General features: G+C 37.8%; 1 protein-coding gene across 2 annotated transcripts in view; it reads right to left on the bottom strand.

Moving 5' to 3' along the window:
• Positions 1–177: 177 nt before the first annotated feature.
• LOC123516787 (luciferin sulfotransferase-like) overlaps positions 178–26,371 on the bottom strand; it is a 28,501-nt gene continuing 2,307 nt past the window's right edge. Inside the window, exons 1-7 of one of the 2 annotated variants that reach the window (XM_045276446.1) lie at positions 21,103–21,745; positions 9,159–9,255; positions 8,631–8,802; positions 2,370–2,490; positions 1,677–1,771; positions 966–1,154; positions 178–597 (exon numbers count right to left, since the gene is read on the bottom strand). In XM_045276446.1, the coding sequence (XP_045132381.1) occupies positions 487–597; positions 966–1,154; positions 1,677–1,771; positions 2,370–2,490; positions 8,631–8,802; positions 9,159–9,255; positions 21,103–21,292 (975 nt within the window). In that variant the 5' untranslated portion in view covers positions 21,293–21,745 and the 3' untranslated portion in view covers positions 178–486. Of the gene's footprint in view, positions 598–965; positions 1,155–1,676; positions 1,772–2,369; positions 2,491–8,630; positions 8,803–9,158; positions 9,256–21,102; positions 21,746–26,371 lie in introns of those variants that run through there. The other variant, XM_045276445.1, reaches the window with a different exon arrangement.

Genomic DNA, 26,371 nt, shown 5'->3' with positions numbered 1-26,371 from the left:
GCTTTAGTCAGTATATGAACTATATAGTCCGTTCATCCAAAGAATCCAGGCCGAAACTGCTAGTTCGGTTGGCAGCCCTGATCATCCCTGCTGCCACTAAACCTTCCCGACACTTAAATTTTCTTCAAGTACATTTATTTTTCTTCACTTAACTCAATAGATATACAAGTTTATAGCTTGAAGAAAAATAAATGTACTTGAAGAAAATTTAAGTGTCGGGAAGGTTAAGTGGTGGCGGGGGTGGGCAGGGCTGCCAACGGAACTAGCAGTTTCAGCCTGGATTCTTTGGATAAACGGACTGTAAGTAAATTATCTTCCTTGATGGGTGTTGCTGAAGAGAAGTCTGCATTAGCGTTCAGATAATACTTATTCGGCCATGTTATACTACCACTTTATTTGCTCTTTTATCTATTGACTGTGCAACACTTTCAAATTTCTTAATTAGTGATAACTTTCAGCTTCATCACATGTGGCAGCAACTCCACTTCACTCATAGTCCCGGTAGTAAGGGAAGTCTGATCCCTCCAGGTGCTTGAATGTCCATTCCTTGAAGGCCTTGATTTGGGAGTCTGTCAGGTGGTTCTTCCAGTCACCCACCTGAAACATAAAGTGTGGCAGGTGAGAAACTTGTACTATAATTGTTATACGATAACTGGGTAAAGAACTTCTTATGTTCATCTGATCCTTGTCAGTTAATAGTTCTGTCCTTTTCCTAAAATTTACCCTCTACAAGCCAAAAATAATACAGCCGCCACAATTTTTTGTAATCATGAAATGTCAAAACTTGTTCAAGCATTTGTAATATCACTATAGTGTTCAGAACACTTTTCTCTGAAATAATGCCGGTTGCTAATGTATCACATTCATCATTCACTTTTCTACATTTAAAGAGACAAAATATCAATAGTTTTGCTAATGATTACTTCATGAATCTACAGTTTAGAACAGTAATATAGAGCTGTTACCTTTCCTTTCCTCATGAACTTCAGTTCTTTACACTTTTCGTTCTGTGCAGCATAAATAGCCTCATTGTTCACTGCTTTATTCTTGCTCATACTTCCAAATGAGCAATGATCAGCAATCCTCATCACTTCCTCTGTACTTGGCTCCTTGCCCAGGAAATCTGCCACCTTCCGCACCACTCGTGGCAAGTCCTAATCCCCACAAAAAAACACATTATCAGAAATTGTATTTGTTTATGGCTGGTTATTGTATTTGTAACTCCAGTCACAAAACAGCTTTCTCTCCTATCAGGTAATATCTGGTGTTTTTAGTTTATGGTGTACCACAAACACATTATATTATATCTTTATGCATTTATATTTCTTTATCTTTACTGTAGCACTGCTGCCAATGTAATGATCCCAATAGACTTTCTGTAGAAGCACTGAGAGCTTGATCTAAAGGCACATTAATAAGTAGTCAGAGGATTGAACTTCTGACAAGAACAGAAGGGCAGTGTCTTAGACCATAATTCATAAGATATTTTTATGTTAGCATTTCACTGTACTATTTGAATTCAACAGTTATCTACCTTGGATAATTTTCTTGAGTATTATTAGTCATATTTAGCCTGCATGTAATTTAACAACATAATATTGTAATTATTAACAGAATATTCTGAGATCTTTTGGAAGTGTAATATTTATAGTCAAAAGACAAACTAGACTTCTTACTTCCTTCATGTCTTCAAATCTCACAAACAGTATGTTTTCTTGATCCCTTCTCTTCCAGAAGTCCAGGGTATGAGACCAGAAGGGTGCAAAGGGCACTGTGAAGGAAAGAGAAATTTGTTTTGGGCAATTTTCAACATCTATGTTGGAAATGATATTTGTCAACTATCCTAAGATAATTGAACTAATGCTGTCAAATGGGAGAAAAGGGGATGTTGAATTCAGGAGTTCTGAGGAAGATATACAAGAAGATACTTTGGAAACCAATGTTGGATTTGATTGGTATGTAGGAATAGAGATTTGCTTTCAAGGAAGATAAAGATACAGTGTAAAAAGGAAGGAAATAGATGATTTTTTAAAAATAAGAATTGGGATATGCAATGAGTATGAATTTGTATTTTGGCTACTGAGTTAATTGAAGAATTGCATTGTACAGCATATGGAAGCATTAAAAGCAAGGATTAGAAATGGCATAGTGGAAATTTGCATGGAATGCAAAATGCCTCAGTTCTTTTCACAATAATATTATATGACAGCAAAAGGACGATAATTTCTTCAAGAAAACTTTGACAAATTATCTAGTTTGACAGACTTCACACGTGAATAAAACTTACATTACATACTGTATATGTAAGCAAAACTAATGATATAATAATTCTAATCAAATATTCCACATACGTTCAATTGGTGACTTACACATGTCAGCTAAAAAGAGCTCCACAAAGTCTGGGAGTTCCTTTTTGTAGCCGTCTAGCTTCATGGAGTGGAAGTAGTAAGAGATACACACATCTCTGGGGTCACGGCACACATAGACTATCTGTATAAGAGAGACAAATTACAGCCACAAGTCAGATGCAGTGTATACAGTGAAGTATTGGCAGATGTTTGTTTTTGAAGAACTATTTGCTATAACATGCATTTTAAGGTGTTCCACCCCATGAGCAAGATTGTGGGACCTCCATGATATGGTCACTATTTCTTTAAAAAAAATATGTAGACATAAGTTATGTGAGTCTATGGTCTGTGTTCTGAAATGCATTGTCCACTCATCAGGAGTGCTTTCAGACACCACACAGATGATCCATTCTATTCTAAGAGTTGTTTCCAGTGATGATGTAGAAACCTTATTAAGATATTGTTATGAACACCCCTTTCCTCTCTTCCATGCTTTACTTTTGCACTGTATCTGATCAAACCATATTCTCTACCAGCCTAGCCAAGGCTCCAGAAGACATAGAGAGAGAGGAAGGGAACACTTTATGACACCTACCTTTCTCTGCCACATAGAGGCCTGGGGAAAGGATTTTACTGGGTTTCATTTAGCTTGCTCACAAGAAATGCATACTGTCCAGCCTGGCTTAAATTTTCTCACAGTGGGCTCATACACACACACACACACACACACACACACACACACACACACACACACACACACACACACACACACACATGCTCCCCACGATCAGCTGATCTCAATACCAGAGGTTGTGCATTTACAGAGGCCTGGGCAAATGCGTGACTTGTGTGGCAATAGTCTCCAGAAACTACATTGAAAGGCAACATGAGTAGGAAATATTAGAAATGGATATAGAAGAGGGAGAAGAAGATAGAGATGAATCATACAAAGGAGACCGATTAAATTACAGAAAGGCTGATATTGAGAATCTCAGGAACTATTTCAAATATGCTAACTGGGAAGAGATGGAAAATTCTGAGGGTGTGCAAGAGAAATATAACTTATTTTTGGAAATATACGAAACAGGGATCAGGGAATATGTCCCGAAATATAGACCTAAAGAAGAAGGAAAGAAAGATTGGTTTAATGCAAAGTGTGCCAGGGCAAAGGAGAAAAGAGATGGAGCATGGAAAAAGTGGAGGAGAAATAGAAATGCAGTAAATAAGGTAAACTTCAAGATAGCAAGAAATGAATATGTTAAAGTGAGGAAGGAAGAGGAGAGGATCTATGAAAAGGACATAGTCGAAAAATGCAAGGAGCAACCGAAATTGTTCTACAGATTCATAAACAGAAAAATAAGACAAAAAGAAACAATATAATGGTTAAAAGGAGAAAATGGGATGGTGGAAGACCCAAAAAGTAAAAAAGGAAAACGATTTGGGAGTGACGATGGAAGAAAATAATCAACCGGCAAGCCATATTGATAGAATTTTCAGAGAGACATATAATATTGGAATAGCATTTCACTACATGGACAAAGAAATGATGAAATTGATAAGTACTATAATAAGATCCAGATTGGAATATGCAGGAGTAGTGTGGACCCCTCACAAAAAGAAACACATAAGGAAACTGGAGAGACTACAAAAAATGGCTACAAGAATGGTCCCAGAACTTTAAGGGATGATGTATGAGGAGAGACTAAAGGCTATGGATCTTCCAACATTGGAACAGAGAAAGGAGAGAGGGGATCTCATACAAGTTTGTAAATTGATCAACGGAATGGACCAAGTGGACAATGAGTATCTGATCCTGAGAGAAGAATATGCCAGTCGAAGCACAAGATCGCATAGTAAGAAGCTGAGGAAGGGAAGATGTCTAAGAGATATTAAAATGTAGAGTTAACTGCAAAGATGTGTTAAGACATGGAACAGTTTGAATGAAGAAGTAGTGTCTGCAACGGGTGTACACAGTTTTAAAGAAAGATTGGATAAGTGTAGATATGGAGATGGGGCCACACGAGCATAAAGCCCAGGCCCTGTAAAACTACAACTAGGTAAATACACACACACACGCACACACACACACATACAAAGAGATATTAACTTAGAGGAAAGGGAAAAGAAGAAAGTGCTAAAAAGTGAAGCTAAGGAAAAAAATGAGAAAAGGACAAGAGATAGAGAAGAAGAATTTTTACTGGAGGGTTCTGGATATTAGACTAAAGAAGTGGTACCTAAGGAAAAAAGAGGAGGTCATGGAGGAGGCAATAAATTAAGAGTGACTTATACTAACATAGATGGTTTGTTAGCAAGCATATTGGAAGTTCGGGATTATTTGAAAGAGAAAAAGCCGGATGTAATGTGCATCGTTGAAACAAAACTGAAAAAAGAGATCCATGTCAACATTAAAGAGGAGGGATATAATACCTGGAAAAGGGACAGGAAGGATAAAGGGGGAGGAGAAGTGCTAATAATGGTTCGTAATAATATATGCATGGACGATGTGCAATATGGTGAGGACAAAGTGGAAGTAAAGGGAGTAACAATCAGAACAGAAGATATGAAGAAAAGAAAAATTAGTTACATATGTTCCACCAAAGACTAATACATGGGGATCAGAAGAGCATAAAGATATGCAAAGAGATGTGATAAAGTGCCTAGATAACATGATAAGAAGAGATAGAAGAATACTCTTAGTTGGAGACTTTAACTGTAAAAAAATCAATTGGAGAGAGATGGAAGTAATGGATAATGCTGGGCAGTGGAGTGAGAAAGTGTATGTTACAGTTGACTATGGTTAATACAATGGACCAGTAGGTGGAGGAGTCAACAAGGTACAGGGGGGAAGAAAAACCATCGTTGCTTGACCTAGTTTTCACAAAGAAACCAGAGTCCCCTCCAATCATACATTACCTTAGTCCAATGGGGAAAAGTGATCATGTGACATTAGAGATGCAAATGCAGGAGGAAGATGAGATAAGTTACAAAGAGGACTATAAAGGAGAGAGATTAAATTATGCAAGAGTGGATTTTGAAAAATTAAGCATTTATTTTGCTGATACTGAGTGGAGTAATATTATGTGCAGAAAGACTGTACAAGAGAAATATGATATATTCTTATAGAAATACAATGAAGGAGTAAAAAAGTTTGTTCCTGTTTATAGAGTTTAGAAAAAAATACATGCTTGGTACAATGTTAGATGCATACAAGCAAAAAAGGCAAAACATAAAGCATGGAAGAAACTCTTAAAGCAAGGAAATGACTATAACAGACGGCAGTACAAAGATGCTAGAAATTAATATATTAGAGCAAGGAGAGAGGAAGAAAGAAAATTTGAGAAAGATGTAGTGGATTAAAGCAAAGATGAACCCAAACTTTTCTACAAGTTTATAAATGGCAAAACAAAGAATAAGGAAACAATTGAAAAATAATTAAAGAAGGAAAGACATTCCAAACATAGAAGGAAAGTGTGAAATAATGAATGAGAGCTTCAAAACAGTATTCATTGCAGAAGATGATTTCACAGAACCTAATAGGACATTGGATTGCCAAGGATTACAGGAGATTGCAGTGCACAAAGAGGATATTGGAAGATTACTGGATAAGTCCAAAGTCAGAAAAGCAATGGGGCTAGATGGTGTTTCAGGTTGGGTGTTAAAAGAATGTAAAGAGCAATTACTGAATCCAATTGGGAAATAATTAAAAGTTCAATAAATGAAGGGAAAGTTCCACTAGAGTGGAAGAGAGCCAACATAATATTGACATTTAAAAGAGGAAAGGTAACTGAACCACTAAACTACAGACCAGTGTCACTTACAAGTGTCGTAGGGAAGTTATGTGAAATAATTATAAAAATAAATAGGTTAAGTTTCTAGAAGAGAAGCAAGTCATATCGAACAGACAATTTGGGTTCAGGACAGGGCGGTCATGTGTATCAAACTTATTAAGCTTCTACTTGAGAGTTATTGCAGGACTTGAAAACAGAGATGGATGGATAGACACAGTATACCTGGACATTAAAAAGGCTTTTGATAAAGTCTCGCACGGAAGACTTACTTGGAAACTAGAGTATTACATAGGAGGACTGCGTAGAACCTTGCTCGAATGGACAAGAGATTATTTGAAGGATAGGGAATTGAGAACTGTGATCAGAGATACATACTCATCTTGGGGTAAAGTAACTAGCGGAGTGCCGCAAGGGTCAGTGTTAGCGCCCATTATGTTACAAGTTTATGTAAATGACATTCACATTGGGATAAATAGTTATTTAAATTTATTCACTGATGATGCAAAGTTGCTAAGAGTTATCAAAACCAGAGAGGACTGTCTGCTGTTGCAGGAAGATTTAAACAAGATCTATGAATGGAGCAAGAAGTGGAAATTGGAGTTTAATGCCAAGAAATGTCACATAATGGAACTAGGAAAGAGTAAGAGAACACCAGTATGGAACTATTTGATGGGAGAGGAGCAAATAATGAAGACTGAAGAGGAAAAAGATCTTGGAGTGATCATACAAGAAAATCTGAGCCCTGATAAACACATAAGCAAGATATTTGGACTGTCATATAAGATGTTGACTAATATAAGAGTGGCATTTCATTACATGGATAAAGATATGATGAAAAATCATCACAAGCATGATATGACCAAGGCTGGAATATGCAGCAGTGGTATGGTCTCCGACCTCTAAAAAGGATATAAGAAAATTGGAAAGGATACAGAAGATTGCTACAAAGATGGTGCCGGAATTAAGGAACCTCACATATGAAGAACGACTGAAGGAAATGGGATTGCCAACCTTACAAGACAGAAGAGAATGCAGGGACCTAATAACAATGTATAAGATAGTAAATGATATTGAAAAGATAGACAAAGAAGACCTGGTGCTGTTAATGGAAGAAGATGGAAGGACAAGAAGACATGAAAAGGAAATCAGGATGAGACAATGTGTGAAGGATATTGGAAAATACAGTTTTCCACATAGAACGGTGGAAAAATGGAATGCATTGGATAATGGAATTGTCACAGCACATAGTGTGCATAACTTTAAAGAAAAACTAGATAAATGGAGATATGGAGACAGGATACTATGAGTCCCACTCATACCTTGTACAATACAACTAGGTAAATATAACTAGGTAAATTCACACACACAGCAGGATAAGAGAGAGAGATGCACGCTCTCATAAAGGTGCAATAGCTATTTCATGCAGTGCACAAATGTAGTTTACAGTACTTACTTTATCAGTTCTGTAGATGATGTTTTATACGAAGTACAATTGTAAAGTGCCCCAAACTCTTTAATCCAAAAGGTGCCAATAAGTGAACTTGTCACTTCATCACTTTATCAAAAATCATGTAAACTTGAAAAATGAAGTCCTGTGTATCCTCAATAAATGAACATACACAGGTACTTCAGTTCAGCAGCCAAATTTCATGCAAAGTACTCCTGCACGCAATTATAAAGAAAAGGTTAACAGATGTACAAAATGTGAAAAAAAAAAAAAATCCCTTGGGTAACTTGGTTTTTCCAATACTTGGATTGCTCTTCCCCCAACTGGTCCAACTTTACTTATATTGTTGGATGCTGCCCAGCCCCATTGCAGAGCACTGTGATGCCACTGTTTCAGCCAGGGTGATGCCTGGTTTTCCACCAATTTTTCGAAGTCCTCTCACTCTTCCCCACATGCAGATATACAGACAGTCACACATACATACACAGAGGAGTACATTAGCAGCAATATTGTTAAAATCACGAAAACATCACCAACAATTTCAATAACTCTCAGGCTGTCATAGCAAGTCAAGGCCATATGATAAGACTTCCTTACATGTCCAATCCTCCAAACTTGGCATTCAGTAACATTATGTAGCCACATTGTCATGCTTTCCAGTAGCTCCATCATCATTATTATAGGGATAGAGTTCAAGAGAGACAAAAAGTGTTATAGAGTGAGTTTATTCCTGATTTGTTTTGCTGTTGACTTCTTCATAGAAAGTTCTTCATTTTCCCTAAAGAAGCCAAGAATGAAACTATTTGGGATTAGACTTGCCAATGAAACTATTTGGGAATAACCTTGCCTCGTAACACATTTATTTCTCTTTTGAACTCATCCCTGACTTGTATGTCTTATAACTCTTATGATTAATTTTACTTTTATAATTGCCGTCATTACATTAGAAGCAACAGATATGCTTAAATTTTAGTAGATGAAGTAACACCTTAGATGTGATGGCAGTGACAATAATGAAGACAATGGAGATATATAATTTAGGCAAACCTTTGGCTTGACCTCCCACATTTGCTTGGGCAGCAGAGGTTCTTGCAGGTGGCTCTTGATGGTTCGTGGGGAGGATATGTTGGCCAAAATTTTCCATGTGTTTCCTGGTAAGCAAGGGTCATCAGGGCAAAGTCTTTCATCCGTAAATTCAGGGGCTATCATGCAATCCCACCTAAAATAAAGAATGCATTCGCAAAACTGAACTCACAAAAGCTAGGATGCATAATTGGAGTAGGTGTCTTTATAACAGTAGTGTGTATGTATACTGTTATACATGTGCCTGTAACATATTATGGTAAGGAATTCCATACGTAGTTGTTTATATTGTAAGATATTAATGTATACTATCGTTAGAGGGACTTGTCAAGTTAAATGGATAAATGAAACCATCATAACATCTGCTATTTGGTTTTTGAAACTAGTAATTATAACCTTCTACAGATGTATTAGCTTTTAAGAAAGAAAGAAAAAAATGTGGTACTAACTTGATATTCATCTATTTCTGAACACGAAAAAATATTAGCTTACTCAAAGAACGGGAATCTCTTCATGAGGGGGAGGGAGGTCTGTGGGTGGTCGATGCCCCTCACCACGCACCACGTCACCTCCTGCATCCATGTAGTCCCTGTAGGCACACCTCATATTCTTCATTCTATTTTATTTAGTATTTAACTATTATTGGATGTTATAGAGGATGGTAATTGCTATGAATGAGCCTTGTTCCTGAACAAACTCCAAGTTGAGTGGTTGATCCCTGTAAATAGAGGGTAGGAGTACTTCCTCTTCTATGACAGAAGTGTAGAGTGGTGTGAAGGATGGAAAATGTTGAAATTGTGTGCCTTGTCCTGGCTACCCATTTTTGTGGAGACATCCTATGCCTACAGTATGTGCTCCCAAAGATAAGACAATATAGTCTCTCATCCTTGCTTGCTACTAAATGAACAGCAGGTACTAAGAGTCTAGCCCATTTGCTTTGCTGCACCAAGGACTCAAACCAGGGCCTTCTTGGTTGTGAGCCAAGTGTGCTGACCATTGTAATTCACTGTGTGTATTTACCTAGTTATATTTACCTAGTTGTATTGTACAGGGTTTGAGCGGGGCTCATAGTGTCCTGTCTTCAAATCTACATTTTTCTAATTTTTCTTTAAAGTTATTTACATTATGTGCTGTAACAACTTCATCACTCAATGCATTCCACTTTTCCACCATTCTATGTGGAAAACTGTATTTTCCAATATCTGCCTCATCCTAATCTTCTTTACATGTGCTCCTGCCCTTCTAGATTCTTCTGCCACTAGCACCAGGTCTTCCTTGTCTATTCAATGCCATTTACTATTTTATACATTGCTATTAGGTCTCCTTGTTCTCTGCTATCTTGTAATGTTGGCAGTCCCAATTCCTTCAGCCTTTCTTCATATGTTAGGTCCTTTAGTTCCAGCACCATTTGTATATGTGTGTGTGTGTGTGTGTGTGTGTGTGTGTTTGCATTTATCTAGTTGTATATTACAGGGTTCAAATGGGGCTCATAGTGACATCTCCATAACTATTTTTGTCCAACTTTTTCTTAAATCTGTTTACATTTTCTGCTGTCACAATCTTTTCACCCAAGCTGTTCTAGATATCCACCATTCTGTGTGGAAAATTGAACTTTCTAATGTTCCTCAAACATTAACTCGTAATGATCTTCTTTAAGTACCCTCTTGTCTGTACGAGTATCTCCATCTTCTGTTAGTGATATTAGGTCTTGTCTGTCTATCTTTTCCATATGGTTTACTATTTTTTACATTGTTATTAGATCTCCTCTCTCCTGTCTATCTTTCAGAGCTGATAGTCCCATTTCCTTGAGTCTTTCTTCATAGGTAAGGTCCTTACCAAATCTCTGGCACCATCTTTGTAGCTGTCCTTTCAATTCTTTCTAATTTCTTCATATCATTTTGCAGATGTGGAGACTACACCACTGCTGCATGTTCAAACCTGGGTCTTATTCAGTTCAATTCAATTCAATTCGTCGAGTGATTGAAAAAAGAATGTTAAATTTTTTCTTGAGTGGCTTGCACCATCCAGTACAAGATATATCAAAATTTTTTAAGAATGCCCTGGTCTCTAGCTTATCATACATGTTAACTAATGTTAATTCAATACTTAATTCTCTTAATGTCAAATACTATGAAATATTTGACTGTGCAATGAGATCCATTATAACAAAGTTTGTTCTGTCAGAGGGAGAACAAGACTGGCAGACCAGAATTATAAGGGAACTTTTGAGCATTCAAGACAAGCTGCTTAATGTCCCCCTGACCTATGAGGAAGTATGTGAATTTCTTAAAGAAACATGTACATTGTAGTTTATTCGGTATTTCTATGCATGAATTTTACATATTGAAACATTATTTTTCAATCACTCGACGAACTGGCAGTGAATTCATGATATGAGGCAGTAAGTGGGAGTGTGTACGTGGGTGTAGTGCCAGTAGTCTTCGGCAGCACACTCACCACGCCACACTCAACTCATCAACTCTTGGGTCATCCAAATTCCATCGCTGACATCCATACAAAGACATATATTGACTATTAAAAAGCTTAACTTTTGATTGCCATGCTGTTAAATGAAACTGGTGAGTAATTACATTAGTTCTTACTTTCATATCTTTGATTACAGGTTCAATATTGATTAAACTCCCACGAGCTGATATAATGTGACCCAAGTGTTTTTCACTCCTAATATTTTGAATATTTCGTCCGTACATCTTGATGCTCACATTATTCATATAAAATTCAGAGTCCGAGAATATAATTAAAACACATTTATCAGGATTAAAACTTAACTAAATTCTAAAGCATACTGTTCACAAATTGTTATCATCTTCTTTAAAGCATTACATGTAGGGCTTAAAATAACTAAATCGCTCATGAGGCAAAGACATTGCAGCAAATATCACCCATATGACATCCAAGTTTACATTCATTTAATTCTTGTATTAAAGGATTGATATAAATAGAGACCAATAAAGGACTCAGCACTCCACCCTGCTTCACACCATTACAAATCTTAAACTGTTCAGACTTGACACCATTCCAACTTACTACCGCGCTGCTGATCAAATACATATTAAGAAGCAGATGAACAATCAGTGGACAAATAACTCTTTTTATGAGAAGTTTAAAGAGTTTGCTGTGCTGGACCCGATCAAAAGCTTTAGTAGCATCAAGCAGCAACATATACACATTAGATCCACGTGCCTGATAATACTGGATGGCTTCCGTGACTAGAAAAGAACATAGGGAGGTAGAGAAAGACTCTTTATAAGCAAATTGCAAATGAGATGTCATAATTTCATCATTTACAATTGAAGTAATTACATGACCTATGATTTTACCAATAATTGAGTTTAATGATATGGCACGATAATTTGATGAGTCAGCACGAGACTTGAGTGAGCTTTTAGGAATAGGCTTAATTACAGCCTTGTTGAGATGGACATTTGTACTCTCGTGTCGTAACATAGCTGTAATGATTTGACTAAGTATTGAGAAAAGTAGTTCAGTACCATTAATAAAATGACTGCTACTAATGTCATATGTTAGATCAATTTTATTCTGTGCATGGCTCTGTACTGCCTTCTTAATTACCGTGAGAGGTATAGTGTGACATTGGGAGGATGTACACTGACCAGCATTACATCTATCCTCTACAAGTTTGTTGACTTCTTCTACCACATCCGGCAAGTTTTTATCACAGTGGTTATGATTTTTTTCATCATATTCTTATTCATGTAATCAAATGCCACCCTGATATTTGCTAATGTCTCATACTTTAAAGTAAAGTGTATTGTATAGTCACTCCCAGGTCTTTCTCATCCTTCCTCTTTATTATATCTTCTATTTTGTATTCCCACATAGGTCTGTCACTTTTACCCATTTTCATATGGCATTTCTTAGTAAAAGTGTTAGATTTTAATCCCCACTTTTGGCTTCACTCCCAGATCTTGCCAGTATCTCCTTGTAATTCCATACAGTCCTCATCTCACTGCTCTTTATTACTCTCGAAAGGTTTGCATCATCTGCAAACAAATTTATATAGCTACTCAAGCCCTCTTGTATATCATTAATATATATTTAGAACATTATTGGTGCCAGCACTGAACCCTGTGGTATGCCATTAGTTAGTGTGCTCCAACCTGATGAGGTGTCTTTTACCAAAGTCCTAAGTTTTCTTCCTGTTAAGTCATCCCTCATCCAGCTTAAGATAATATTTCCTTTTATTCCTCCTGTTTCCTATTTTCCATAAGAGTTTCTTTTTGTGGTACTCTGTCAAAACCCGTTTTGATATCCAATTACACTGTGTTGACTCATCTATTTCTTCCTTGTACCTAATCTATTACTCTTGTATAGAAACTAATAGATTTGTTATGCATGATCTTTTTCTAAAACCAAATTGAGAATTATTTATAATTTCATTTTCCTCCAGATATTCCACCATTTTTCCTTGCTCACAACTTCACAGATCTTCCTCACAACACTAGTTAGTGACACTAGTCTATAATTTAAGAGCTTGGTCTTTTTTCCTCCTTTGTATATTGGTTGATCACATCCCAAAGTAGTTCCACCAGCTGTTCTCTACATTCTGTCAGTGTTCATCCTGACACTCCATCTGGTCCCATTGCTTCTCTAACATCCTCCTTCTCTAATAATTAGCTAATTTTCTGTTTATGCACCATAACGTTCCTTAACCATTCCTACATCACTTCATCGTTTGGTTCTATGAAATATCTTTTTACATTAAATACCAATCTAAAGCTCTCATTCATAAATTCACTTACTTCTTCTATTGTTCCCTATATCCTATTTCCCTTAATTAACTTATTGATGGTCTCTCTGTTTGTCATCTTTCCATTTATATACCACTTGTAAGGAAAAAAATTTGGCATCCTCTTCTCATCTCTTTACTACATCCCTTTGAAACTTTCTCTGCTCTTCTCTTCTTATTGTAGCATTTTCTTTTTGTGCCTCTTTATATTGCATCCTATTGTCTTCAGTTTGTTGCTTCTTTAATGTCCTCCAAGTTACATCCTTACTCTCCTTAGTTTTTGCACATGTAGCATTATACTGCATGTGTTTGTTCTCCTTTATGTTGTGTATGGGAACATACACAACATGTGTTTTCCTATGTGAGAAAAAAAATGTTACATGAGAAGTTATTTATGAATGATCAATATTACTTAACACTTTCACTGCTGACAAATATTTTCCTATACTGTACTTTTTTTTTTTTAATGCAAGAGGGGAAGCTGTCAAGGGACAACAAAAAAAAAAAAAATGGCCCACTCAATTGCCAGTCCCTTTACAGATCAACAGTCAGCCAAAAGAAAGGAAGTAATGTTTACATACAACATGTGAAACAACTTACCAAGGACAGTGATGCATCTGGATATTGTCACGTCTAGTTGTGAATGAAGCGTGAAAGTGTTGTACTGAGTGTACATGAGTGTGTTAGCATAAATTTTTACCTTTATTGGCCTGAGGTGTGTGTGTATGTGCATTCACAGTCACCTACTGGTCATCCTGCCAGCCTGCCCCATTACGGAGCGAGCTCAGCACTCATAGACCAATCTTCCGGTAGGATTGAGACTATACCACACTCCACACAGTAGGAAAGTGAGGCCACAACTCTTCGAATTACATCCCGTACCTAATTGCTGTAAATTGAACATTGGCTACACATTAAGAGGCTCTCCCATTTCCCTCACCACACCCGGTACTCGAACCCAGGCCTTCTCGGTTGTGAGCTGAGTGTGCTAACCACTACACTACATGGTGTATGTGTGTGTGTATTTACATAGTTGTATATTACATAATTCGAGCGGGGTTCATAGTGACCTGTCTCCATATCTATATTTATCTAACTTTTCCTTAAATTGGTGCACACTTTCCACTGCTACAACCTCTTCACTCAGTCTGTTCCAAATATCCACAGTCCTGTGAGGAAATATAAACTTAACTTATTAATGTTTTTTGAACACTGACTTTCCTTGATCTCCTTGGAGTGCCCTCTTGTTCATCTACTTCCATCCTCTGTCAGTGATACCAGCTCTATCTATTTTTTTAATATAGTTAACTAACTTCTTATACATCAGTATTAGATCTCTTTCCTGTCTGTCCTTCAAAGGTGGTAGGTGTGTATTTACTTAGTTGTATTTACCTAGTTGTAGTTTTACAGGGCCTGGGCTTTATGCTCGTGTGGCCCTGTCTCCATATCTACACTATTCCAATCTTATTTTTAAAGTATGCACACTCGTTGCAGACACTACTTCTTCATTCAAACTGTTCCACGTCTCAATACATCTTTGCGGGAAACTATACTTTTTAATCTCTTACACATCTTCCCTTCTTCAGCTTCTTACTATGCGATCTTGTGCTTTGACTGGCATATTCTTCTCTCACGGTCAGATACTCATTGTCCACTTGGTCCACACTACTCCTGCATATTCCAATCTGGGTCTTATTGTAGTACTTATCAGTTTCTTCATCATTTCTTTGTCCATGTAGTGAAATGCTATTCCAATATTCCTTAGCAAATTGTATGTCTCTGAAAATTCTATCAATATGGCTTGCCGGTTGATTATTTTCTTCCATCGTCACTCCCAAATCCTTTTCCTTTTTTACTTTCTCCAGTTCTACTCCATCTCCCATCTTATAGATTCTCACTGGTTGTCTTTCACTCTTTCCCATTTCCATGACATGGCTTTTGTCTACATTGAATTCCATCTCCCACTTTTTACTCCATTCCCAGATCTTATTTAGGTCTTCTTGCAGTATTTCACAATCCTCTTTTTGCTTTATAACTCTGCACAGTTTCGCATCGTCCGCAAACAGATTTATGTAGCTCTTTACTCCTTCTGGCATGTCATTTATATAAATGAGAAAAATGTATTGGCGCCAATACTGATCCCTGTGGCACTCCGCTTTCTACTGCTCTCCATTTGGACTTCATATCTTTGACTACCGTCCTTATTTCTCTCTCCCCTCAAATAATTTTCCATTCATCTCAATGTGTTTCCTTTTAAACCACCCTTCTCCTCTAATTTCCACAGTAATCTTGCATGTTCACACTTTATCAAATGCCTTTTTTAAATCCAAGTAAATACAATCAACCCATCCCTCTCTCTCTTGTACCCTATCAACTATTCTAGAGTAGAAACTCAGTAAATTTGTTACACATGACCAACCTTTTCTAAAGCCAAATTGGCTATTTGATAGTAATTTGTTGTCTTCAAGGAACTCGATCCATTGTTTCTTTATTACTCTTTCACACATCTTACATATTACACGAGTTAGTGATACTGGTCTGTAATTTAGAGGTTCTTCCTTCCTTCCGCTCTTATATATGGGAACCACCTCAGCTCTTTTCCATTCCACTGGTACTGTTCCATTTTCTATTGAGCATTTTATGATGTTGTATATAGGACTTGCTAGTTCTTCCCTACATTCTTTCAGTATTCCGGTCTCATTGCCTTTTCTTCATCCAATCCCTTCATTAATTCTTTTATTTCAAGCTTGGTTACTTTAATCTCTTCCATATAGATGGTCTCTCTATTACCCTGTGGTCTTTCAAATTTGGATTCCTTAGTAAAGACCTCCTGGAACTTATTATTTAACAGTTCTGCCATACTTTTTGTGTCTTCCACCATCCCATTTTCTCCTTTTAACCTTTCTATTGTTTCTTTTTGTCTTATTTTTCCGTTTATGAATCTGTAGAACAATTTTGGTTGCTCCTTGCATTTTTCGACTATGTCCTTTTCATATATCCTCTCCTCTTCCTTCCTTACTTTAACATATTCATTTCTTGCTATCTTGAAGTTTTCCTTATTTACTGCATTTCTATTTCTCCTCCACCTTTTCCATGCTCCATCTCTTTTCTCCTTTTCCCTGGCACACTTTGCATTAAACCAATCTTTCTTTCCTTCTTCCTTAGGTCTATATTTTGGGACATATTCCCTGACTCCTGTTTTGTATATTTCCAAAAATAACTTATATTTCTTTTGCACTCCCTCAGAGTTTTGTATTTCCTCCCAGTTAGCATATTTGAAATAGTTCTTGAGATTCTCAATATCAGCCTTTCAATAATTTAATCGGTCCCCTTTGTATGATTCATCTCTATCTTCATTTCTCTCTTCTATATCCATTTCTAATATTACATGATTACTCTTTCCCAATGGGCACTTATATATTATATCATCATTCATTTTCATACTCTTTGTAAAAATCAGGTCTAATCTTGCAGGCTCATCATTTCCTTTGAATCTTGTGTTTTCCTTTACTCTTTGGTCCATCAATTATTTATCATTAGGTTCAGGAATCTTTCTCCCGAAGCTTCTTCTCCCATACAGCTTTTATAATTTTCCGAGTCCACTTCTTTACAGTTGAAATCTCCTACTAATATCACTTTTCTGCTTTCCTTAATGATTCTCGTTAGACTCCTTATTTTGTCATCTATCATGTCTTTATATTCTTGATTGGTCCATGAATTTGTTTTTGGTGGCACATATGTTACAATGATTGTTAGCTCTTTTTTATTAATATGCATCTTAATATACAGTACTTCAGCTTTTCCTTCCCCACATTCCACTTGGTTTACCACCATCTCTTTCCTTGTCATTATCATGACTCCTCCTCCTCCTTTATCCCCTCTGTTTCTCCTCCATACACTATACCTATTATCCAAGTCTATTTTGATTGCCTCATTTAGTTTTGTTTCAGCCAGGCATACAATATCTAGTTCTTCTTTCTTTATGTAATCTCTTAATTCTAATTTACTTGATAAAACCCCATCTATGTTTGTATACATCATTTTTAGTCTCTTGCCTTTATCACTTTTAGTTAAACTTGTTCCACTTTTTCCTCTTCCTTCTCTTTTATATACTATTTCCTTATCCTGTCTCCTAGAATTCTCCAAAAAAAATGTTTTTTTTTCCTCCTCTGACCTTTCATTATTTTTCTCCCGTACTGCTGCCGCCAGTTCGTTGTATCTCTTCCTTTCTTCCTCATTTCTATTTTTCTTATATATATATATATATATATATATATATATATATATATATATATATATATATATATATATATATATATTGCAACCTTCTGTTTTTCTGAGTTTAGTTGTTCTATGTAATATTTCTTCTGTTGCTGCTTGTGATTTTAGTAGTATTTTAATTGGTCTCGTTTTTCCTTCTTGATATGGTCCCATTCTGTTTATTTCTACTACTTCCTCTTCTAAGTTCTGCCTATCTTCGTCGTTTAGATTTTTTAGTAGGTCTTTGACTGATTTCAATTCTTCTTTTTCTCTTCATGGTCTATATTTTATATTTTTTTTCTTTTAATCAAAATACGATTACACTTTTTTTTCGCAATTTCTCTAACTAAATTTTCTTTTGTCTTAAGGACTCTTACCATTTTGTTTGTCATATTTTCATCTCTTTCTTTTTGTTGTTCTTGAATCACCTGAAAATCATCCTTATCTTTCTTATCTTGGACTCTCCATGCTTGTATGTACTTCTTTTTTAATCACGTTATGTACTCTTTCCTCTTCTTTGTTTACTAGATCTTTCAGCTTCGCTTTTTCTTTCTCGACCTTACCGAGTCCTTCTTCCATCTACTTCTTGTAGTTAGCTACTTCCTTTTTCAGTTCTTCGTTTTCCGCTCTTAGCCTAGCTTCATTTTCTTCCACTTTTTTTATCCTTTCTCTCAGTTTTTGAAACTGTTTTCCTGTTCTTCATTCTCTTTCATTCCCATACTCTCCTTTATCCATTTATCTAGTTTATGTTCAATAGTCAACACTCTCTTAAATAGTGAAGCATTCGCCGTATCAAAACCTTTGAATGCACTTACTCCCTCATCAACATAGTCATCATCTTCTTTCATTCTTTCCCTAGTCTCATACCTGCATTTAGATGGAATCTCTTCTTTACTCATGATTTTCTAATACTTGATTTCATGAAAAACGAGTCTACACTACTCGCCCAGACCACTGCAAATACTATACAACAGGTAGTGAAGATCAGCTGAGAGCGACGCCACTGCGTCCTTCCTCGACCGTGTCTGTGTGTGTGTGTGTGTGTGTGTATTTACCTAGTTGTATTTACCTACTAAAAAATAGTTGTAGTTTTACAGGGCCTGGGCTTTATGCTCGTGTGGCCCCGTCTCCATATCTACACTTATCCAATTTTTCTTTAAAACTATGCACACTCGTTGCTGACACCACTTCCTCACTCAAACTGTTCCAAGTCTCAACACATCTTTGCGGGAAACTATATTTTTTAACATCTCTCAGACATCTTCCCTTCCTCAGTTTTGTGTGTGTGTGTGTGTGTGTGTGTGTGTGTGTGTGTGTGTGTGTGTGTGTGTGTGTGTGTGTGTGTGTGTGTGTGTGTGTGTGTGTGTGAATTGATGTACATATACAAAAAAAGTTGTATATGGGCAATGTTGATTCTAGTGATGAGTGTAATTGCCAGATTGTGAACAAGCTTTCGAGGCAAATCTTTGTGCAGGTACTGGTGGTGCCATACTCTGATCCCATTTGTCCTTGACACTCAGGTAGTGGCATACTACATACAACTGAGAGGTCATCTTAGGGACCTGTGTATTGTCACGTGTAGTTGTGAATGAACCACGGTAGGGTATTTTTTTAGTCTTGCACCAATCTCATCATGGCTTCTTTAATCCTTCTAATCAAATAAAGCTTTTCATTATGAGTAGTGAACACAAAATATTACCAAGGCAAAGTATTTACCCATGATGTTACCATCCATCTTTAAAGATTTATCTGTTTTTGGAAAACGAGCTCACTCCCATGCTGGGAAGTGATGCATCCATGGGTAAGATGGGCATACAGGTGGATACTGAAGCATGTGGTGAAGATGGGCTGGTTCGTGTGTGCATATAATATTATCAGAACGAAGCAAAGGTTGAGATTGCGGCATGGTTTTGTTCTGGTTTGTTTTTATTAGGCTTGATCTTGGTTGCTGGGCCCTTTGCGTATAGCATAGCAAAAATACGGGCAGCTTTTGTGTGATAATGTTCCTGGTTTCGCAACAAGAACCATGTCCCGTGTTCTGCGTATCATAGGCTAGTGTGATACCGTCTTTAGAGAGTACTCTGCCATGAGACGATGCTGACCCATTCCTGTATTAAACCAGCAGGCGAACACTGAAAACTTCCCAGTTTGGGTGTGGCAGGAAGAAGTGTCCCACTATACTTGTTGGTCCCACCCAAGGAATATACAGAGAGGAAGTTTTGGTGTGGGTTAAAGTTTGGAGGATAGCGACGGTGCTGCCATCTGTTGGAAGCGAGTAATTTCATAGAAAACGTTATTAGGGGTAACTTGAAATTTCTCTCGTGTTTCCTCCCCCTCCCCTTATTATTCCCTGCATTCTCTCGAGGTTATGAACTTATAAGGCAAATAAAACATGTTCATATATATATATATATATATATATATATATATATATATATATATATATATATATATATATATGCATTTTCTGTCCGCCTCCGCTTGGGCCACACCATACTCCTTACTTGCATCGCCTACATCTGTCTTGTGACCACTTCTGCCCTTGGTGTAGGATTACCCCTGAGGCCATGGAACATTTCCTGCTTCAATGCCCACGCTTCCACTCTCAACATACTGCATTACGCTCTTGGCTCTCCGCCCTGGCCATCATAACACTGTACATGCGCACCCACCCTCCTGGCGGCCTCAAGCATCCACCCCTCCTGGCAACCTGCTGTCCTTCGCCTTACTTGTACCTTCTTGAGGAAGACCGGCCAGCTACCACGCCTGTGATACCCACACAGGACTACCCTAGGGCTCATAAGGATCCATAGATCTTTGTGGCCTCTTTTGGATCCTTATGAGCCCTGGGGTAGTCTTGTGTGGTTATCACAGGTGTGGTAGATAGCCGGCCTTGCTCAAGAAAGCACAAGTAAGGCAAAGGACAGCAGGCTGCCAGGAGGGGTGGACGCCTGAGGCCACCAGGAGGGTGGGCAGGTCGAGTGTTGTGATGGCCAGGGCGGAGAGCCGGGAGCGTAGTGCAGAAGATTCCAGGTTCCAGGCAGTATGTTGAATGGAAGCGTGGGCATTGAAGCAGGAAATGTTCCATGGCCTCAGGAGTTGTTCTACACCAAGGGCAGAAGGTGGCACGAGATAGATGTAGGCGGTGTAAGTGAGCACTGAGCGTGGTGTGGTCCAGGCGGAGGCGGGCGATGGCTGATACACCTTGCGCTCCTTCCCGTGACTGACTGACTGTTTGAATCCAGAGTTGCCAACTCGTAATTTGAAAAGGCGCTATGTCCACCCCTAAAAAGCGCTAAATTTCGAAAAGTTGTGTAGTATCCCTATTAATTGTCCTTTCACCTAACTTTTAATGCTGAAATATATGTAGCATAAAATATAATGGATTCACAGCAAAATACTCAATTTTACTCCAAATCTGCCAGCTCCCAGTCTCCAATCTCTTCGTCTGTGGCGGCACTCTGCTGTGGTTGTGTGTGTGAGCATCCTGCTGGAGATTGTGATGACTCGTATGCTTTAAGTGTTCCAATACTTTGAAGTACTTCCTTAGGCAGTTTGTAATCATAGCAGCAGCTTCCATTTCTTCGTAGTCCATATCTAATAGTCAGCAACGCATTTAAGCTTTTGATACTCAGCCGATTTCGTAGCTTTGACTTCACGATATTCATGTGACTGAAGATGCGTTCCACATCTGCATTCGAGTGAGGTAGTGTTAGGACAGTCAAAGCCAATTCTGCAAGATCACTGAAGGGGTTTTCTCCAGTTGCATCTGTGTGCGAAGATATTTCAGCCCAGAGTTCTGATGTGTCAGTATTTTTCTTCCACAGTATTTTATGTAGATTTCTCCACTGAAAGTCAATTCGTGTCAAAATTTCATCACTCTCAGTGAACATCTTTGCTAGATCTATTATTCCAGGCTTTATGGGGTTGCAAGCATTCACCTGCACTCAGTAAGGACATTGACTGCAAGACTTGAACATTGTCAGGCAGACGTTGCTCAAGCTGTTTGATTAGCTCCACAACAAAACTTACACATCTTTGTCTTATTTGTTTTCATGAGGAAATTTGCATTCTGACATCTCCTTTTCAAACTCATATCCCAAGTAAGGACGTGGGTCCAAGTAGCTTTCAATCAACTCCCTGCCTTTAATGTTTTACCTGGGATGAGGACCTTTGACTTCATAGAATCAATAAGATGAAGAAGGTCACTCAGTAGTTTCGTTGGATCTTGTACCTCTGCTTCAAATTTCTTATTAACTCGCTGAACTTCTCCCAGAATATGTTTCAGAAATACAAGGAATGCATAGTTTTCCTTGTCACAAAACATTCCATACAGGATCTCAGCTGTGTAACACTTTTCACCATGTCTTGCCATGCCAAAGTGAGTCTTAAGTTTTTTCAAGCCATTGTTGCAAAATTCTGACTATTGCCGATTCAACTGAAAGCCATCGAGTCTGGCTCAGGTGAATTAATTTAAGTGGAGCTTGACCATCATTTATCAGAGAAAATATTTCCTTGTATCTAGCTTGGCGGATAGCAGAGTGGGAAAACCAATTATAAGTCTCTTTAATCAAAAAGTCTAGGGAGGCACTGAGCTGTTGCATGAGACACAGCTAATTGCAAAGAATGGCAGACACACTTAATAAGGATGAAATGAGGAACTTCTGTTTTGAGTTTTGCATACACTCCACTGTTAACTCCCGTCATAACAGAAGCATTATCAGTCCCTATAGCAGTGAGCTTTTGTAACTCCAGTCCATTATTTTTCAAGGATCTTTTCAAGGCATCACATATTCCAGTAGAATCACAGTCTGGGAGTTCAACAAGGTCCAAAAATGTCACTACAATTTTTTTCTTACTTCTTGAGTAAAATCTAATAGCAATTCCTAGTAGCTTGGTTACTGTAATGTCATTACTCTCATCAATTAAGAGACTGAACTTTTGATCACCAATGTCATCTTTCAAATCACTGCTGAAGTGTGGAGCAAGCACGTTGCACACAATAGCACTGCACTTTGTCCTCTTTAGCTTGAAATCCTTGCATCCCTTACTATCTGCAAATCTTACTTTGCACAGCTCACTGAGGTGATCAACAACACGTAATGAACAGTGTTCTGCAATGAATAGGGATACATTTCCTTCAGTCACATGTGTGTCACTACTCACTTTTTCAAATGGTATTGTGCCTTGTCTTTCGGTACTGAAAGGTTTCTCTGCTTTCTTATGTTTTAATGTCTGTCTGTGTCTATCAATGTCACTACGTTTTGCAGACAGTGTGCAATGACAGTACTTACAAACACATTTCGTATCATCACCTTCTACTCTCCGCAACCATTTCTCATAATTTGGGTCTTTTAACCACTCTGCTCTAAAATGTTGTGCGTACTTTTTGCTCATTGTTGCTTGTAGAAAGCTAGGCAACCATCGAATTGCGACATGTACGTGAAGTAAGCGTAGCTACGAGCAAAATTATCGACGTACCGAGGCGGGTTTACACTTGAGAAGCTGAGGCAGGCGACTGAGTCACTGAGGTAGTGAGGCGACTGCGAGGACTTGATCGTGGTTATGCCTTGTCCGCTACTGGTATGAGACACGTATTCGCGTGACGCGTATCTCTCTACCCATGCTCGGTCCATCCATATTCCACTGTCAGTCATTCACAGCGGTAAGCATGTCATGAAAATGTGTGCCATTATTTCAAGCATATTACAAAATGTCCAGAAACGTACGTCGCGTCTGTGAAATTACTAATGATAACAGTATCCAATGAAAAAGGTAGTACAATATTGTTTAACTTAACTACCTAGCATTTCAGACTGGAATGGCAGCAACACACACAACTGTGCAACTTGGACACAGGACTCTGACGAGTGGCCGACAGGTTCGGTTCTCCCGCACCAGCCATGATTTTATCTTATTGATAAAACAAAGCATTACACACCTATAGAGGTATTTATTTTACGTATGTTTGTCACAAAATGCGTACATCAAGCGTCTGGGGTACTGACATTACGTGGTAGCTAAAACTAACTAAATAAATAAACAAATGAATTAATAAAAAAATGAAAATATAAAAAGTACATGATAAAGAGCAACTGTAATGAGCCATAAGGCGCTAAATTTGGAGCTAAGTATTTAAAAAAAAAAGCGCTAAAAAAGGCGCTAAGGCGCTAAATGATAAATTTAAGCGCTAAATAACTTGAAAAAGAGCTAGATTTAGCGCCAAAAGCGCTAAGTTGGCAACTCTGTTTGAATTTTGTACCAGCGCTCATGGCTCATCCTCCCCCGCTAATAGACCCCCCATCCCTCACCCCCTTACTACCTGCAACCTGCGCGCCATATGTTAGAAGTTAAGCTCCCTAATCAATTCCTCCAGCCTGCTCATTGAACCCATATATCCTTATACTGTAGAATCCTTGTCGCCGACCGTCCATTGAAAATACATGGGAACGCCCGAGTTACGCTCCTTATTTTCAGTCTTATGTCTAAGTTTCGAGGCTGCTTACCATATATGTGACCCTAATAGACTCGCATTACTCGTGGCATACTGAGCCACGAAGATTTAGATGGTAAATCATACATACAAATGAGATAATAGAGTGTTTTCCAGCTTTGGTGGACTTGGGAGAGAGGTGGGAAGGTGTCTTTTGGGCAAACGTATGATTAAAAATGGTCATGTACACATGTGCATATTATACATGTGCATGTATAGAAGTAAACGTATGTATACATGTGCATTTAAATGAAGGATAAATGAACTGTATATCAAGTGAAACTTGGCCTGAAGGTTGACTTTTCTTGGTATAGGAATTACTTGACACGTCAAAACACACACACACACACACACACACACACACACACACATCTCTCTCTCTCTCTCTCTCTCTCTCTCTCTCTCTCTCTCTCTCTCTCTCTCTCTCTCTAAGAGATATATATTAATATTCTCTCTCTCTCTCTCTCTCTCTCTCTCTCTCTCTCTCTCTCTCTCTCTCTCTCTCTCTCTCTCTCTAACAGAGATATACATTGATTAATATTCTCTCTCTCTCTCTCTCTCTCTCTCTCTCTCTCTCTCTCTCTCTCTCTCTCTCTCTCTAACAGAGATATACATTAATTGATATTCTCTCTCTCTCTCTCTCTCTCTCTCTCTCTCTCTCTCTCTCTCTCTCTCTCTCTCTCTCTCTCTCTCTCTCTCTCTCTAACAGAGATATACATTAATTAATATTCTCTCTCTCTCTCTCTCTCTCTCTCTAACAGAGATATACATTAATTAATATTCTCTCTCTCTCTCTCTCTCTCTCTCTCTCTCTCTCTCTCTCTCTCTCTCTCTCTCTCTCTCTCTCTCTCTCTCTCTCTCTAACAGAGATATACATTAATTAATATTCTCTCTCTCTCTCTCTCTCTCTCTCTCTCCTCTCTCTCTCTCTCTCTCTCTCTCTCTCTAAGAGATATACATTAATTAATTTCTCTCTCTCTCTCTCTCTCTCTCTCTCTCTCTCTCTCTCTCTCTCTCTCTCTCTCTCTCTCTCTCTCTCTATAGCTTTTATTTAGAATGATGTGTGATTTCATGTCACTGTGCGTTGGAAAGGCATCAATCACTGAAATTTTACTTCACTATTTGTTCCGTGTAATGCATTAAACGAGAAAAGGTAATCTTTTTGCGATAATTTTTCCTGGAAACGTCCTGCTGTACTTCTTTCAATATTGTAGCTATCTTGCATTAACACAGTTGACATCAGGTCTACATGACATATTTAGGAAACTATAATGTGGTTTACATAAGTTAAACCATCAGTTCTTTCTAAGTTTTCCTCTAGTAATGAAAAAAGAAAGTGGCAATTTCACATTGTTTAATTAACAAGGGAGAGGGCAATGTTTTGGGTGTAAATAAGTTACGATCGTAAGCTCCGCCCACCCCGCCTCATAGACTTCGCCCACTGGCTTCACTTTTTTTTTTAGTACAGCGGGATAGGCGCGCGGCGTCTTCTTCAATATAACCTCCTTAAGATTATTAAAAAAAAAAAAACAGCCGAAAATTACCAAATAAAAAGTTTCGTCCGGAATTGATAGACTGGTGCAAGAGTAGAAATCTATCCCAAGGTAGTGTTATTCTAAGTCATTTATATGAATGTATGAGTTACCTTAAAGCAGGGGTTCTCAACCTTTTTAATCTTATGTACCCCTCGAAGTCTATCAGTATTGATCACATACCACTTGCCCACAATGCAACGTCAGGAAGGGTAACAATAAATGCATGGTTTATTGACTTAGTTTATTAAGTTTAAATTATGTTATATATGGGGAGCAGACAAAATTTTTAATTAATATTAGTATGTTTCTATGAGGTAGTGTCGATAGGAACTGGTACCTCACAGGGAGACATTATTTGTGACTAACATGCAATACATTTACTAAAAAGGAACTATATCAGACAATTTTCGATCATTATGGCAGTGAACTATAAAATGTTGCTTGCAGCGCTGCAACTTGTAACTAGTAACAGTGATAAATAAGTCACTGTGTGTGTGAATAACGTATAAAATAATAAATCAGAACAAATATTATAGGTTTGCAAGGTTGTGTGGCAACTAATCCAAGAGAGCTTTCTATCAAGTGATATAACTCCAAGAGTTTCCTTGTTAACGTTGTTAACGTGTCCTGGTTCTAGTGAAGGACA

This window comes from Portunus trituberculatus, chromosome 41 (genome assembly GCF_017591435.1).
Source record: "Portunus trituberculatus isolate SZX2019 chromosome 41, ASM1759143v1, whole genome shotgun sequence".
NCBI classification, from domain to species: domain Eukaryota; kingdom Metazoa; phylum Arthropoda; class Malacostraca; order Decapoda; family Portunidae; genus Portunus; species Portunus trituberculatus.
Note: the sequence above shows the minus strand (reverse complement) of the source record. Positions and strands in the feature narration are given on the sequence as shown.